Source organism: Chiloscyllium plagiosum, unplaced genomic scaffold (genome assembly GCF_037043375.1).
Source record: "Chiloscyllium plagiosum isolate Xiang-an unplaced genomic scaffold, Cpla_swu_hap1 HiC_scaffold_2, whole genome shotgun sequence".
In the NCBI taxonomy this organism is placed as follows: Eukaryota; Metazoa; Chordata; class Chondrichthyes; order Orectolobiformes; family Hemiscylliidae; genus Chiloscyllium; species Chiloscyllium plagiosum.
Window position 1 is genome coordinate 44,786,093 of NW_028270140.1, and position 17,256 is coordinate 44,803,348.

General features: G+C 40.5%; 1 protein-coding gene across 5 annotated transcripts in view; it reads left to right on the top strand.

The window, feature by feature from the left end:
• Positions 1 to 17,256, top strand: part of LOC122562420 (tyrosine-protein kinase JAK2) — a 270,607-nt gene that overhangs the window by 222,105 nt on the left and 31,246 nt on the right. For all 5 annotated transcript variants that reach the window (XM_087996459.1, XM_087996471.1, XM_087996450.1 and 2 more), the window contains 6 exons: positions 5,907 to 6,018; positions 6,906 to 7,092; positions 9,270 to 9,394; positions 10,249 to 10,383; positions 12,130 to 12,217; positions 15,106 to 15,233. In XM_087996459.1, coding sequence (XP_087852585.1) covers positions 5,907 to 6,018; positions 6,906 to 7,092; positions 9,270 to 9,394; positions 10,249 to 10,383; positions 12,130 to 12,217; positions 15,106 to 15,233 — 775 coding nt within the window. The remainder of the gene's footprint in view (positions 1 to 5,906; positions 6,019 to 6,905; positions 7,093 to 9,269; positions 9,395 to 10,248; positions 10,384 to 12,129; positions 12,218 to 15,105; positions 15,234 to 17,256) is intronic.

Genomic DNA, 17,256 nt, shown 5'->3' on the forward strand with positions numbered 1-17,256 from the left:
CTCTGCAGTCTAGATAGCTAGTGGACTTGTATAAGGAGTTGGGGCTAGTGGATGTGTAGAGGTGTTTCTATCCTAATGGGAGAGATTTTACCTTTTACTCAAACCCACACAAATGCCACGCAAGAATTGACATGTTCTTTATTCTGTCGGTTTGTGTGGACTTGGTGTTGACCTGCAGGATTGGGAACATTACTATTTCGGACTATGCGGCAGTGTACTTGGATGTTAAGACCAAGGGTAGTGAAATAGGCACATGGCGCTAAGCGCATGGATCCATTTCTGCTGAGGCATGGCATCTTTGCACAGTACTTTATAAGGGATTCTTTGGGAGACCACCAAGGTGTATTTAAGGGGTCTGTTTATTTCATATTCAACAACAAGAAAGAGGCAGAGAGGAGAGCAGCAGCGGATGCTTGAGGCCTGGCTGAAAGCAGCCGAGTCAGCACATTATAACAGACCATCTGTGGTTCCGTTACAATGGGTCATGGCTCTCTGGGCTGCTCTGGACTCAGCACACACACAAGTGGTGAAGGGTTCGAATATGGGGGTAAGCCAGGTAGATACTGAAAAATATTAATGCCAGGTTTTGGGAATTCTACACAGAGTTATACCGGTCGTAGAGCTGTGGAGATGGAGTAGCAAGAATGGGATTCTTTTTTGAAAACCTGAACCTCCCTAGTATAAACACAGAGCAGGTCTAACTTTTAAATGCACTTCTGACATTACAAGTGGTGCAAGAAGCAGTAAGGCAGCTCCAAGGTGGCAAGGCACTAGGTCCAGACAGGTTCCCGAGTGAGTTTTACAAGGTGTTTGCACATGTTAGCTGAACCACTTCTGGAGATGTATAATCATTCGTATAGCCAGGACTGCCTTCCGCCCTCCCTTAGGGAGGCCAATATCTCCCTTATTTATAAGAAAGGGAAAGACCCTGAGGATTGAGTGTCCTATCTCACTGTTGAATGTAGACTCAATATTTGGCTTTGAGGTTGGAAAAGGTCCTGCCTGTTATTATAAAAGAGGACCAGACTGGTTTTATCAAGGGCCACAGCTCTTGCAATAATATCAGGAGGGTATTGAATATAGTGCAGGTATATCCACAGAGATTGATTCTGAGCTTGGTGGTCTCCCTGGATGCAGAAAAGGTGTTTGATTGGGTGGAATGGTCTTATCTGTTTGATGTTTTAGATCGCTTTGGTCCAAGGGGGGTGGTTTCGCTAGGAGGGTGGCAGTGTTATACAGAAACCCCAAGGCGGCAGTTATCACGAATGGTGTCAAATCGACCAATTTTAATGTGGGAAGAGGCAGCTGACAGGGATTGTCCTCTCTGACTGCTGCTATTCACCTTGGTAATTGTGCCAGTGGCGGAGACCATCTGAAAGGACCCTGAAATAGTGGCACCGAAGGTGAGAGTTGGGGAGCACAAAATTACCCTTTATGCGGATGATGTCCTTCTGTTTCCGGCTAAGCCGGAAAAGTCCATACCCCAGCTAATACAAAAAAATGTATTTATTCAGCAGTTTTTTGGGATACAGGATAAATTTTGCAAAGACAGAAGTCATGCCCATGGGAGGATTGGTGGAAGTGCTGGAACCGGAGGATGGAATGCAGTTTCCTTTTCGGTGGTCACAAAAAGGTTTTCTCGACCTGGGAATTTTTATTACCCCACCTTCCATCAGCTGTAGAGAGCTAACTTTGTACAGTTGTTTGAGAGGATAAAGCAGGACTTGCAGCGATGGGAGGGACTACCAATATTGTGGCTAGGCCCCTATGGCCCTGATTAAAATGAATATTCTTCCTCGGCTATTATATCCTATGAGGATGCTCCTGTTGTTGTTACCCAGATTGGTATTGTGGAGGTTTACCGGTTGGCTTGGATCCTTTATTTGGTGACGTAAGCACCCCCTAATTAAATTTACCAAGCTGCAACTTCTGCAGAATATTGCAGGGAGCATGGATCTGTCAGTTCTGTAGAGATACCAAATAGACGCCCTGCTGTCATACGTGGGTGACTAGGTGCGTCAGGACTCGAGATCGATATGGCTTGATGTTGAGGCCTCACAGGCGAGATGTTCCTTAGTTAATTCACTATTTATGGACAAGATGCGATCCGTGGCTGAGCACTGAGAGAGCCCAATTATCTTGAATATGGTGAAAGCATGGAGGATAATGTGGCAGGGTGAAGGCAATTTGCTTAAGACCTTGCCATTCACTCCATTAGCGAGAGCCCCAGGATCTAGTCCAGAGTCAATGGACTCTGGCCTTAGAGTATGGGAGGGTAAGGGAATCTCCTGTTTGGGAGATTTATTTGAGGGAGAGGTCTTGATGTCTTTCAACCAATTAAGTCAGAAATATGGGATTCTTAATAGGGACCTTTTCCCATACTTTCAGGTTAGGAGTTATATACAGAAGAAGATCGCGCTGTTGGCTCAGTTCTACAAGTCAGACATAGAAACAATAGTGCTCTGATGTGGAGGTGCTCTCTATTAGTATCATATACCAGCTGCAGAGAGGGAGTGCCTTGGGGAATATGGAGACACTCCATGGGATCTGGAATCAAGAATTGGGGGAAGAAATTTCATCAGAAACATGGGAGGATATATGGGAGAATGTAAAGAAAAGCTCAAAATGCAATAAAGCACAAACTATGCAATTGCAGATCCTTCACAGGGCCCATATGGCACCAGAAGGGTTAGCAAAGTTTAAGAGAGGATCTTTTCCAGGATGTCTCAAATGTAAAATCAGCATAGGCACCCTCGCATGTTGCTACAAGATTTGCGGATACTGGGGTGCCATAGTGAATGAGCTGGAGAAGATCCTGGGAATTGAAGCTAAGGCAGATCTGGTATCCCTCCTTTTGGGATTATGGAATCTGCCCTCTCTGGGTGAGCATGGGAAGAGGTTATTTCACATTCCTTCATACTGTGTAAGGAAGAACATTCTAATGAACTAGGTAGAAAAACGTCCAGGTCTTGTGGAGTAATGCAGACTTGTGATGGAGCACGTGCCCCAAGATTATCTGACCAGTATGGTGCGCATGGAACAGAGCAATTTTATAAGACATGGCAGCTCTTTCTAAATTACACCGACATGGACCTGCCAGCGGTACTGATTCGGGCCTCTGTATAGCTTCAAGGGCCCATATATGGTGGTCTTGGAAGCCCGGTTGGGGGGGTGGGGGAGAAGAGGCCTAGTAAATACGGTATAATAACTGTTGCTCCCATGGGCTGGAGCTTCGGTGGTGAGTGGAGTAGTGTAATGTAATGTAAATTAATTTAATTGGATTGTAATTTAATTGAATTTGATTTCATTTAATTTGAGTTTATATTAACTAGGGTTAAGTTAATATGAGACTATTTTATCCCATAGAGAAGTACGGAGTTTATTGTTAACATTACTGTAATATAATAAAGTGTTACTTCTATTTTTCTGTATTTTTATAACCATTTTTCTTGTAAAAGAGTAAACATTTTTTCAATAAATACATATTTTAAAAAATCTGGAATAAGAAGCTAGTATAATGATCACCATGCAATTACTGTAAACTGTTGTTTTTAAAAAGAAATGGTTCACTCTAAGTTTTAGTGAAGGAAATCTGCCATCTTTACATTGTCTGGTTTTACTTGTAACAGACCCACAGCAATGTGATTGACTCTTAAATGCCCTCTGGACAATTTACAGATGGGTAATTAATGCTGGACTAACCTGTGATGTCCACAACCCACATATGAATAAAACATAAGTTTTGTTGGGCCAGGTGTAATAATCTTGGGCAAACTTCTCCCAGGATTGGAAGTTAATATCAAAACTGCAAGATGAACCCTTCGGAGTACCCTGTACCCTTCCTTTGGCCATCCTAAAAGCAGACTCCAGATTCGAACTTTCCATTGAATGTTTGCTTTTGCTGACAGTCTGGTTGCATGACCAGCCCAATGCAGAGGTGACTTTCTCAATACTGATGTGAGTGCTTGGCAGGCCAGTTCCAGGAAGCACCTCCAGTGCCTGGTACCTTGTTCTGCCACCTGAGCTTCAGAGTCCTCCACAGGCAGCACACATGAATGTGGTTGAGAACCTTGGCATGATGCCAGGTCTTGCATCTGCAAAGCAAAGTGGGCAGGACCATGGCTCTATGGCAGGGCTGCTGAAAAAAACATTATAACTCTTTAACAGTACTGAAAAATAGCTGTGACCCTGAGGGTGGGGACATGGGGGACAGTGGTATTTCATTCTCTGAGTTTTCAAGTTAAAGTAGTACCTACATTGACCAGTGCAAGGAGTTTTGGTGCAGCTTTTCAGGTCTTAATGCTTAGGCACATTGGCCATACACATCTTATTAAAAACTTTAATGATTTGAAGGGGCTTTGTGCTCCAACATTTGACCTCGGCACTATGTTGGAGTTTGACACTTCAGATCTCTACTCGTGACCTCACAGGAGTTTGCAACCAATCATTTGGAAAGTTCTGCTCACTTGAGTTTCAGTTTGGGAGGCAGATTTACTTTTCTTTATTTCAGAATTGATGTTTGAAGTCTCCAGAATGATGCATTTGTTTTGGCAATTTGTGCATGTCTGATCATTAATGCATCAGCTTGAAAGTGTGTGCTGCCAAGATAAGGGAAGTGCTGAGATGCTCATGACTATGTGCCGAATAGTGGAAAATGGTATTAGAATAATTAGATTCTTGGTTTTGGCTGGCACAGACTCAATGGACTGAAGGGCCTTTTCCTGTGCTTCAGACTCTGTCCCTATGACTCTTACCCGTTGCAGATAAGCTCTGGCCATGAGCTGAAATCTTGGATTTGAGATAGAACTTTGCTGGAGCCGCCTGCAATGTTGCTTCAGTTTCTTCATGCAGGCCACAAGATTGAAGTTGTCACATGCTCAGAGAACAAGTCTGTGCCGTGTTACTTGTTCAGCTCTGAAATGGCAGACAATACAGAGTGTTCACTAAACCGGCAATCTTAATGATGCCTTGGGAGGCCTCGGTCTTCGCCTGGAGTTGTCAGATTGACCAACTGTCCATTTCTGTATATGATTTTAATGCCAGGATCGCCACTTGGAAGGCAATCGAGAGAATGACACAGAAAAGCATGCTGAAGGGGGTTGGCACCAACATACATCCCTATCTTATCACCATTAGTAACTGACAGGGTGGCTGAAAACTCATCAGCACACAGGGCATGATGCCACCATGGAATTGTCGACATTGTGTTGAATTTCATGGGGCAGCTAAATTTTTCCCGTATCTTCCAAAGGCCTCACAGCTGATTATCAAAGGCTTTGGTCAGATCATTAAATATGGCGTTTAGGTCCATGTTGTGTTCTTGATATTTGGAAGCTGTCAAGCTTAATCACCATTTCACTGTCTCCTTGACCTGTCTCTGACTGTCTGGCAGCAGCTCCTGGTGCACTGAGTGGTTCAGAAGGATTCTGGTGAAGGCTTTATCAGTGAAGAGTAAGATTCATCTGTTGCAAAATTAGCAATGCCTTTCCACTTGTTTGTCTGGGCAATAGAGACCTCGAGTCATATAGCATTGAAACACACCCCTCGGTCCAACCAGTCGAATATAATTCCAGACTAAACTCTTGCCTTCTCCTGGCCATATTCCTCCAAACCTTTCCTATTCATATACTTATCTAAGTGTCCTTTAAATGTTGTAGCTTGTGTTATGGTTCCTTTCTCACAGTAATTGGGTTTGGTGACCAGATATTGATCTCTAAACTTGTTGGTTTTAGCTGGGATAGCTCCATTTCTTGGGGACTTTGTCACTACACAGGAATTTAATTGTGTTTTGTTATTTCTAACTAAACCCCTGCCTTATAAACATTACCGGTCTTCAAGAGGGCAAAATGGAGAAGAAAGGAGTTTCTTCAGAAATAATTTGATTACTGTTTTCTTTTCTGCATTAGGATGGACTTTGCTGTGAATAAACTCAGGAAGGCAGGAAATCAGAAAGGCTTTTTCATTCTTCGATGCAGTCCCAAGGAGTTTAATAAGTACTTTCTCACCGTAGCTATAGAGGTAAATGTGAAAATTTGTACTAGTGATTCACATGGTTATGCGCCAAAAGGTACAAAATCAGAAAAGACTTGGTCCTCCGACAGTTCCTTAAGTTTATAATACCTTCCGATCATCCATTCCTTTAAACATGTATTCAGTTTCCAATTCAAGGCTTGCATACTGCCTTCACAGTCACCTCAGACAGTCAGTTCCGTGTACTCAGCACTCTGTCCATGAAGCAACCAAATCTCATCTGTTTATGTACTTTCTCCCATCCAAGCTCCAATTTTGGAGATTTCCCCCCCCCCCCCCGGTTCATTCATGGAATGGCCAGCATTTATTGTCTATCCCTAATTGTCCTTGAACATTTTTGGGATTCCCAAGTATATTTTATAAAATATAAATGTAATTATATAACCCCCTGTTATATTATCAATCTTATCATTTTCTGAGGAACTAATTTCAGGCTCCTGAGCCTCTTCCAGTTGGTCATTAGTTCCCTCTCTTTTGCCTTCATGGATCGCTTGATGGTTGCCAAAGCTGCAAAAGTGCGATCTGAACTGAGGGCATTTCAACATGCTGCGTTCTCCTTAGAAATTTAAACCTGAGGCACTTTCTTATTACAGTAATAAGGGCAGACATTTCTTTGTGTAATCACAATTTTATGTAATTGAAAATTGTAATTTGATCAATGCGATGGTTTTTTGAGAGGTCCTTTCCTTTCCTTCCTTTCGTGCCCTCCTTTTTGCTTGCTTCTTCTGTCCTCTGCTAGTAATCAAACATGTTCAGTATTTAGAGGAATCATGAGGATAAAAGGACATTAAGCTCCTGACTGATACCCAAGATTATAATGCATAAAAATGGAAGAATGGACTTTCTTAAGGTGTCTTCTGATTTTCTTTATTTAGAAGGACAATGTGATTGAATGCAGGCATTGCCTGATTACCAAGAATGAGAACAATGAATACAATCTGAATGGTGCAAAGAAGACTTTCAGCAGCCTCAGAGAGTTGTTGAACTGCTACAAAAAAGAAACTGTCCGATCTGATGGTGTTTTGTTCCAGTTTAGCAAATGCTGTCCACCAAAGCCCAAAGGTAATATTTCCACTAACTAAAAATTTTCTGTCAGTTCAGACATAAATGTAATGTCAATCATTTGTTGATTACAAGTTCTACGTTTCCTTTCCTGTTATTGATTGGGAATTGTACAAATGTTCTCGCTGGTGACCTGTGACATTTACAAAGAGTCAGACGGATGAGCTCTGATCTCAGTTTGGGCGAATAGTGGATAGGGCAGCAGGATCTTAACTCACGAATCAAGTCCCTGTGTTCCAGGTGAATTGCCTACCCAAAACTAGTAAAAATGGTAATAGATCAATGGATGAGAGTGGTGTGTTAGATGGCACAAGGATGCAACAGTGTGGAACCAAACTAACAGTGCCAGGCACTTAGATAAGATGCTCAGAAGGTGCTCTGGGAAGCTGTTGAAGTCAAGAAGTTGATGTCTGGGACAGTAACCATTCCTTTTAGCACCTAGAGGGGCATTCCTATTCTGCCTGGTCTCATGAGAAAAGTTCTAAAGTGTGATTTTCTTCTGGCTGATTTCACAAATTTCACCTATTGGAGAAAACCAGAGCAGATTTACACCATCCGAACCTAAGCTAAAATGGTGTTTGGATTTGAACAGTACCCTTGAAGCTTTTATCAAGGAATTTCAACGTTTGACCCTTGTTCCTGTGAATTGCCTAACATTCTGGAACTTGTTCATAAATCTTGAATTTTTAAAAAAAATTAAATATAAGGGAAAAATGTGCATTTATCTATTCTGGTAGGAAAAACACAAATACAGAGCTTTTCTTAAATGGTAAGGAATTATGAAGTGTTAGTATCTAAAGGTACTTTGGTCTCCATATTTGTGAATCACTTGAAAGCCAACATCTATGTCCAGCAAGGAGTGAGGAAGGGAAGTCGTTTGTTGGCCTTTACAGCAGAAGGATTTGAGATCAGGAGCAGAGAAGTATTACTGTAATTTTATAGAGCTGTGGGGAGAATACTCTGATTGCATTGTGTACACTTTTCATTTCCTTATTCATGAAAGGTAATATTTATCATAGAGTATGCAACAAATATACACCGAACTGATTCCTGACGTGTGGAATTGTCCCAAGGAGACCAGGATAGTACTCTCTAGATTTTAGAAAAGTTAAAGATGAGCTCATTCAGAAATGCAAAATTTTTATTTAGATCATCAAAATAGATGTAGCAAGAATGTTTTCCCTATTTGCGTGGAGGGTCTAAAACCATGGAATCATGGTGCAGACCATTTAGGACTGAAAAGAGCATGAATTTCTTCACTTGGAAAACCTTTGGAATCCTTCCTGATGACACTGGAGTTGCATTCGTGAAGTATACTGAATAATGAGATTGATCAGTTTCTGGATTTGAAAACCATGGGATGTGGGAACAGCAAAAGCAGTGTTTAGCTCGAAGATCAGTCAGGATCAATGTGAATGGAGGAGCATGTTTGAGGGGCTGAATCTGTGTCACCCCTGTTTTCTATGGTTGATTTCAAAGTCTGCCCATTTTAGAAGCCTTGATGCTGAAACAAGTGTAGTTAATGCATTTATACTAGAAGATGTGCTCCAAGGTTCTCTAAAAGGTAGGTACTTAAAGAAAATAAACCTTCATAACTATCAAACATACCCAAAGCAGGCAAATAAAATGGAAAACGTTTAAAAGCTGCAATCAATCATTATTTGGAAACAAACATCAATTTGTAACTGGTTCTCAGGCTGATAGTTCATTTGAATTTGCTGCCTAGTGATCATGCATAATTAGCATTGGAAGAAGTATGAAAGAATCTTAGCACGATTTGGAGATCAATTTAACCTGCATCAGCTCCTTAGAAGAACTGTCCTATTTCCCTGAACTTTCCTCATTGACCTGCAATTTTTCTCCTTCAAGTACTTATCTAATTTCCTTTTGAAACTTAGTACTGAATCTGTATGGTGCCTGTCCAAAATTCACATTAAGAGGTTTTGCATTAGATGGTTGGCTGCCTTCCCTCAGTCAAAAAAATAAACAGGTGGAAAATCAGAGAAAAAGGAGCAAATTCCTTGTTAGGTGAGAATGAATAAACACCTTGTCAATAAGAGGAATAATAATTGTACTTAATGTGTTGAATGGTTAGTGGAATGCAATTGAATAAAGTTAGTTGTGTTTTATTTCATGGTTTGCTTTTTATTTATACCAATACTGTAATATGTCTACAGATAAATCTAATCTTCTGATCTTGAGAAGCAACAGTGCATCTGATGTGCCAACATCCCCGACATTGCAGAGGCACAATGTCAGCCAAATGATTTTTCACAAAATCAGGAAAGAAGATTTGGTTTTTGTAAGTTGTCAACATGTGTTGCTGTTTGTGAATAGTTCTGTTTTGCAACTGACTTGGAACAGAAGCTGGCCAAGAATAAATTTGCTATTGAAGTTATGTTTACTATGTTGTGGAGTTCGTAAACCTTCTTTTGTCTTAAAGAGACAAGTGTTTAACTGCATAAATCCAGCACCTTTTTCTTTTCAAAAAATATACAGAGGAACCTCGATTATCCAAATGAGATGGGTGGGCAGTATTTTGTTTGGATAATTGATTATTCGGTTAATTGATTCATAGCCTGTCCTCTGGGGCTCGGAGGTTTTTTAAAGTTCCCTTTTTCCTTGCTCTGCCTGTCTTGCTCCCTCTTTCTGTCTCAGGGTTTGTTTCTGAGCAGACACACATTTGTGTGTAAGGGACCTGCAGCACTGCTGAAGCCTCCCCTCCCGTGACCTCCCCGGTTTGACCCCATCCCATCGATCATCACCACCCCCACCCCCTAACTATGCCCATGTCCCATGGAAGGTTATATTAAAAAAATGAATCAGGAGACAAATGTGGGAAATAGAAGGATTTCACATTAGGCAGGAGTTTAGATAAGTCATTTTAACTTGATTAGGATTGACCCTTAATATAAAAGTGCAATTGATTATAGTTCCTTTTGAAGGGTGTAATCCTCGTAGTTGTTGCAATTTTTTTAGTTACTAGGGTATCAAATAGTGAGAAAAGGAGGGAGAAAATTACGTTAAAACAGGAATCTGTTTAAATATTGAAATTAAAGAAATTAACCCAATGTAATTACTAATGAGCAATGTTGACTGGCAAGATTAGTAACACAAACATTCCTGCATGAATTCTTTGTGCTGTTTTGTCCACAGGGTGAAAGCCTTGGGCAAGGAACATTCACCAAAATCTTCAAAGGAGTGCGCACAGAACTGGGAGATTATGGTCAGATACACAAGACAGACGTTCTACTAAAGGTCCTCGAAAAAGCACACAGAAATTACTCTGAGGTATGTTTGCTTTTAAAGCGATTTCAAACTCTACCATGTTTTTCCAGAAAACGCAATATTATTATGCCTTTTTTCAAACAAAGGTGCTTCAATATAACATTGCACTCATAGACTGGTATCAGATAATCAACTCAGGGGTGTTGTGCAAATGTCTCTGCTAAAACTCATTATTTAAATGGAAGAGAGATGTCGAACTGAACAGATACACGAACTGAGTCAAAGGCTGTGGTGCCACTCTTCTTGTACAGTCAGTTGTAATCGTTATGGATTCTTTATGTGGATAGGATTGAACCAAGTTTTGGAGTTGCCAGCAGTTAAACAGGGTCCCCAGAACAGCAACCTACTTCAGCTAAACCATTTGCAGAGACTTCCAGTTACAGTTCTGATTTTTATTTTGACTACTGTTCCTTTTCCAGTCAAACCTTTAATATACGGTTGGTTCTGTTTAAAGTTGACTCTGTTGAAGTTGCTTTGTTTTAACTTTGTGAATAAGGTAATGACAATACATTTAACATTGTGGGTTTCACTTTCATATTGCTTGTCACAAAGCTTCTGTTCTAGCCAGCCACACTGTGGACAGTTCTCCCGTGCCTCTGCTCTCACACTTAGTCCTGAAGTTCCCATTTCCCCATCCAGCTCCCACGTTTTGTTCCTACTTTTAAAGATCCCTAACATCTGTTACTACACTTGGGGACTTCTCCTCCTCTGCCATTGTTCCCATTTTTCTCCTTGCATTCCTCCCTTTCCTGCTCAATATCTTTTCCCTCCTGACCTCCCAACTCTCATTCGTGCTCTCTTTTATTATCTTTATTATTTGTGTCTTCACTTCTCCTGCTCTGAAGTGCTGGGCTTCACGTACTGGCAGAGATTGGTCAGTGCGTGTCATTCTGGACTTGAACTGCTTCCTACACTGACCACTAGATGGAGCCAAGTGGCCTAATCAGTTAAAACTTCAACAAATGAGTGTAATTTTAACATTTACAGTATTTGCAGAATTTTCATTTATATTGCATTATAATTCAAGATTGGAAGTTATAACTTCTCACTTATTTGGTTTTAGAGGTCATGTTATTTATGAATGTAGCCATTTGTGCATCGTTTAAACCTAGAAATATATTTGTTGTTTTCTGCTGAGAAATGTTCTGAAATACCCAAGTGTACTGTGCTAATTTTATATTTAGTAACTTCTTTTATCTTGTAAGTTATTAGAGCTAGGAATACACAATACTGTATATGTATGGTACTGTATTACAACCTATACACATTTTTTAAAGGCAGAAATGTCTGAAAGAACCTAACTACAGCTTTAACACTGATTTCTGTGGGAAACTGTGTTCCATTAAAGTTGTTGATATCATGATTTTCAGGAGTAGAACCCACAGCTTTAAGTGAGGACTTGCTGTTCTAATAGAGGTATTCAAAGTGCAGGATGCTTCTGAGCATTTAAGAGCGCAGACCACACTTGTGTTTTGAATTCTGATCTAATTGAAAAGCATATTATTGCTTAGTATGTAATAATTATTCAGATTAAATAGCAAGTAGTCATTGTGACTATCTTTAACTGTAGAGCAACTACTGAATGCAAGAAAACCACAATGGCGCAATCAATGTGTCCAGAAAAATAAGATCTAGCACCTTCATTGTGTCTTTCACAATGCAAAATATGTCAAATCCTTAGACAAATTTCAAATGCAGTAACAATTAATGTAGTAAAAGTATTTTATTGTCTCTGGGATTCTTTTACAGTCCTTCTTCGAGGCTGCAAGTATGATGAGCCAACTGTCCTATAAGCACTTGGTGTTGAATTATGGAGTCTGTGTGTGTGGTGAAGAGAGTAAGTAAACAGTTCTGAAGCTTTTATTTCTGTTTTTGTGCCTCTGGTTAGTAGATACGCAGGTAATCATCCCTTTCTCATAAGAATGTTTACAAATATCTAATTGAAATACCAGAGGCAAACAGATTCTTGGAGCAGGATTTTTCAGAAATGGTGTTTACGGAAAATGATGACCAAAAATTAAATATTAACACCTGTTAGATATACATCTGAGGGGAAAAAAAATTACTTTCCTAATACAGAAGATTCTAAGTATATTTATTGGTTAATTCAACTCCTCATACACCACCTTTAACATTTACTCCCTCCACCATTGCAATATGTTTACCGTTTATAGCAGGGTTGTCCAACCTTTTTGCATGGGAGTAGTAAGCACATTTCAGTTTTCTCTCGCTCAAAGGTTCGAGGGAGTGGGTGCAATGAGCAAGTGTCAAGAAAATAAGGTTTGCCAGAACAGGATAAATTAGTTTATAAATGACACAAAGCTGAGAGGAAGATTCTAAAATGTTTTGGTGTGAATTGGGACCATGGCCATTGAAATATAATGTAGATAAATGTGAGGTTACTCACTTTCGTAGCAGAAACTGCAATTCAGATTATTATCTGAGTGGTGATAGGTTGGGAAAGGAGGCAGTGCAGCGACTCCCTGTATCCTTATACACCATTCACTGAAAGTAAGTTGACAGAGACTTTTAAAAAAGCAGAAGGATGCTCCCAGTGCCTGGGGAGCCCAAAACCAGGATCACTGTCTACGGATATTGGTTAGCACTTAGTTGAGAAATTTCTTCACCCAGAGTGGTAAGCCCATGGAAATCTCTACTACAAAAAGCAGTTGAGGCCAAAATATCTAACCTTTTCAAGAAAAAGGTGATATATCTGAAGGATTCATAGGGTGTGGATAAAATGCAGGATCAGAGTACTTGAGTAGGATGGTCAACCATGGTCATATTCAGTGGCAAAGGGCTGAATGGCCTACTCCTTTTTCTGAAAAAAATTTTCCAAAACAATAACTTTACTATTGAAATGAATAATTAACAGCATGGCCATTTAAAAAAAATGCCAGCCAGAAAAGCTAGTGACACCTTTTCTTCTCCTCATGTTAAGAAGCAGAGCTACCGAGAGACAGACTAGGCTTTACATTCTGATCACCAGGGCAGGAGGTGTGTTCTGGGACCAAGGAAAGTGGTTGGGTTTAATTAACACTGACCTTGGTTCACCTCTAGTGGGAGCACATGCTGAGCTGGCCTCAGTGGAGCTCACTGGACAATGGGGATCCTTCACTCTGCCTTTCTCTCCTCTCAAAACTATCTATGTAGAAATATTTTTGTGGAGCTGGGAGGGATGGAGAGGAAAGATGATTGTTTTTCTGATTCAGTTTTACTCATAGCCTCACTCACCATCTACCAACACAGTTCCCCTAACCTGTCACTTACACATCCTTGCCTGATTCCTGATGAAGGGCTTGTGCCTGACACATCGATTCTTCTGTTCCTCGGATGCTGCCTGACCTGCGCTTTTCCAGTACCACACTCTCAACTCTCAAACCTCCACCCTGGCAAATGAACCGCTCAGCATTTACCCTGCCAAGCCTGCTTAGAATGTTATACACTTGCTTTAGTTCCCATTTTACATGGAGTCCAAGGACCCTAATGTATCTTTGATAAAAGTGTCATACTGCATGAGGTGATGGCCACTCGTGTACAATTCTGAACCATACTGTGCTGAGGCTAGATCTGCCTTCCTGTGGTGGAAGTGGTAAGTTGTGGGGAGTAGAGTGTGGTGGAGTTGAACCAAGGTGAACCTCCTGATTGACTCTCACAATGACCTGTGAGCATAAGACTGCAGTGATTGGAACAACGAGTGTGAAGGAGTAAATAGTAAGTTCCACTCTTTTCTCTGCCTACCCATCAATTAAGAAGTACAACTATCACTCCCAGTGTTTGTACACTCAAAGATGTTCCTATTGAAAGTACTAATCACTCTTTGTCGTTTTGTAGCAGAAAACGTTCTAAGAAAAACATTTTTTTTTGTCTGAAAATAGAAATTTTGCTCACAGTTCTATTCATCAGAATGCAATAATATTAGAATGATGTCACAAGACTAAGTTGTCACATCAGCTGGAAACCACAGCAACTTCACTAGTAAACTAGATCCTTCCATGCTGGTAAAAACTTTTCAAAACCGTACTGGGAGGTATTTCATTACATAGAAAATAAATTCTTTGTTGCCAGAATGTATTGTTTATCATTATTCCATAGGAGCAGAAATTTGACATCATGGCTGATCTGATAATCCTCAACTCCACTTTTGGCTATTTTCCCCATAACCCTTGATTGCTTTACTGATTAAAACAGTCTATCTATTCAGTCTTGAACATACTTAGTTAAAAATCACATAACACCATGTTATAGTCCAACAGGTTTATTTGGAAGCACTGGCTTTCGGAGCACTGCTCCTTCGTCAGGTAGCTGATGAAAGAGCAGCACTCCGAAAGCTAGTGCTGCCAAATAAACCTGTTAGACTATAACTCGGTGTTGTATGATTTTTAACTTTGTCCACCCCAGTCCAACATTGGCTCCTCCACATCTTGAATACTTAGCTTTGTCAATTTTAACGTAAATAATTTCTGAGTACAGTGGTGGAGTCTTTCAGAAGTAGATAGCTCTGAAATAACTGATCTGACTCTCGGTCCTACACTGCCAAAAGTGACATGCCATGCAATGCCTACTTTGAAACTAACTGCTTTTTAATCCTGCTTCCTTTTTTTTTTGAGTACCTCCCCAATGTTGGAATTGATTGAAATGGAACTCTGCCCTTTGAACTTTGAGCTATTTGGCGTACTTCAAGCTGAATGTGTTTTCTGTCTTTCCTTCTCCTTTTGGTTTCAGATATCATGGTTCAGGAGTATGTGAAGTTTGGATCGTTGGACACATATTTGAAGAGAAACAAAAACAATGTGAACACCCTGTGGAAACTGGAGGTGGCGAAACAACTGGCTTGGGCGATGCACTTTTTAGTAAGTGAAGATTCTGAATAGCGCTTCAACAGTTTTGAAAAATGTAGTAGTTATATCCCTAGTTTTTAATGTTTGTGTCATTGTGTGAAGTATGTCTGCCTTTAATAGAGTAAAATATCCCAAGATACTTCATGTGAGCCTTTATCAGACCAAACTTATGATCGAGCCATGATTGCGAGATTAGCACAGGGTGGTTTCATTACAAACCAACTGACTCTAACCGTTATATTGACTACACATCCACACACCCTAAAACGACACTATTCCATTTTCCCGGTTTCTCCATCTCTGCTGCATCTGATCTGACAATGGCACCTTCTGCAGGGGAGCCTCAAATGTCCACCTTTTTCTTCAACCGACAATTTCTTTCCGCCATGACTGAGGGCCCTGTCAACCATGTCCAATCCATTTCCCTCAATTTTGCCCTCACCTCTTCCCTTCCCCCATACAACAGGGTGCCCCTTACGCTCACTTTCCGCCCCACCAACCTCCATATCTGAAGGGTAATAAGCTGCCATCTCTATCATATCCAGTGAGATTCCAACACAAGACAAATATTCCTCTCCCCTCCCTTGTCAGCATTCCAAAGGAACAGCTCAATCTTGGATACTTTGGTCTACACCTCTTCCCCTTTCAACATACCTCCCATGCAATCAAAGCACCTTCCCATGCAATGGCAGAAGAAGTAACACTTGCCCATTTACCACCACCCCTTCATTCTCCAAGGTCCCAGATACACCTTCCAGGTAAAGCAATGGTTGACCTGCACTTTATTCAAACTAGTCTACTGAGTTCACTGCTCACTATGGGGCCTCATCTACACCGGGGAGACAAAATGTTCAGCATTTACAGTCCTTCAAGCAGTCTGCACCTTGCCTCACCTCTAGTCTACGCTGGGTCCATAGATTTATTAAGGAATGGATGAAGGAAGAACAAAAGAGATCTGGGAACCATATTTTTTATTCATCCATTTCAAGATCAGCCTGTCATGTCCATGTCAACTCTGGAAAAGAAACTCAGCTACTCCTATTCTCCTGCCTTCTTCTCCCGTAATGCTGTACCTTTTTCCTTTCTCACATAATTTTACAATTCACCTATGAAACACACGATTGATTTTGCATCTACTATGCACTCAAGCAATGTGTTCCAGACCTTGACTACTATAAATCTTGCCATGGTGTGGATTATCCATTATTCATTATTGATTAATCACTGGCGGTCTCGAAAATGAGTTTGTAGAATATTTTATGATGGTTCCTTGAAACAACAGATTGTAGATCCAGCTAGGGGTAAAGCTATTTTAGTTCTACTGTTATTTAGTGAGACAACTTTACTTAGTAACATAATTGTAAAAGATTCACTGGAAAATGATGATCTTTGCACAATTGAATTCCACGTTGTTTAAAAGAGACATAATCCAATCACAAGCAAGAATCTTCAAGTCAAACAAACATAATTACAGAGGTATGAAGGGAGAGCTTGATTGGGTAAAAAATAAAACTTTAGGAAAAATTATCCACGGTTTACTCAATAAGTTAAGGATAATATTAGATTAACATAAGAGTCCATAAAGTTGGAGGGGATAGCAGCAAGTCCAAATGTTTTATCAACCAACAAAGGGGTACCAAACTGTTGAACACAAAGAATAACAGAGCAAACTAATTATGAACATTAAAGTTGATTCAAAGAACTCCTGCATGTATATAAAAAGCTTGAGAGTAGCTAAAATAAACTTGATCCTTTGGAAGCATCAAACGAAGAAATTAGATTAAATTCCCTACAGTATGGAAACAAGCCCTTTGGCCCAACAAGTCCACACCGACCTTCCACCCAGACCCATTCCCCACATTTACCCCTGACTAATGCATCTAATACTATGAGCAATTTAGCATGGCCTAACCTGCACATCTTTGGATTGTGGGAGGAAACCGGAGCACCCGGAGGAAACCCATACAGACATTGGAAGAATGTGCAAACTCCACACAGACAGTCGCCCAGAATCGAACCCAGGTCCCTGGCGCTG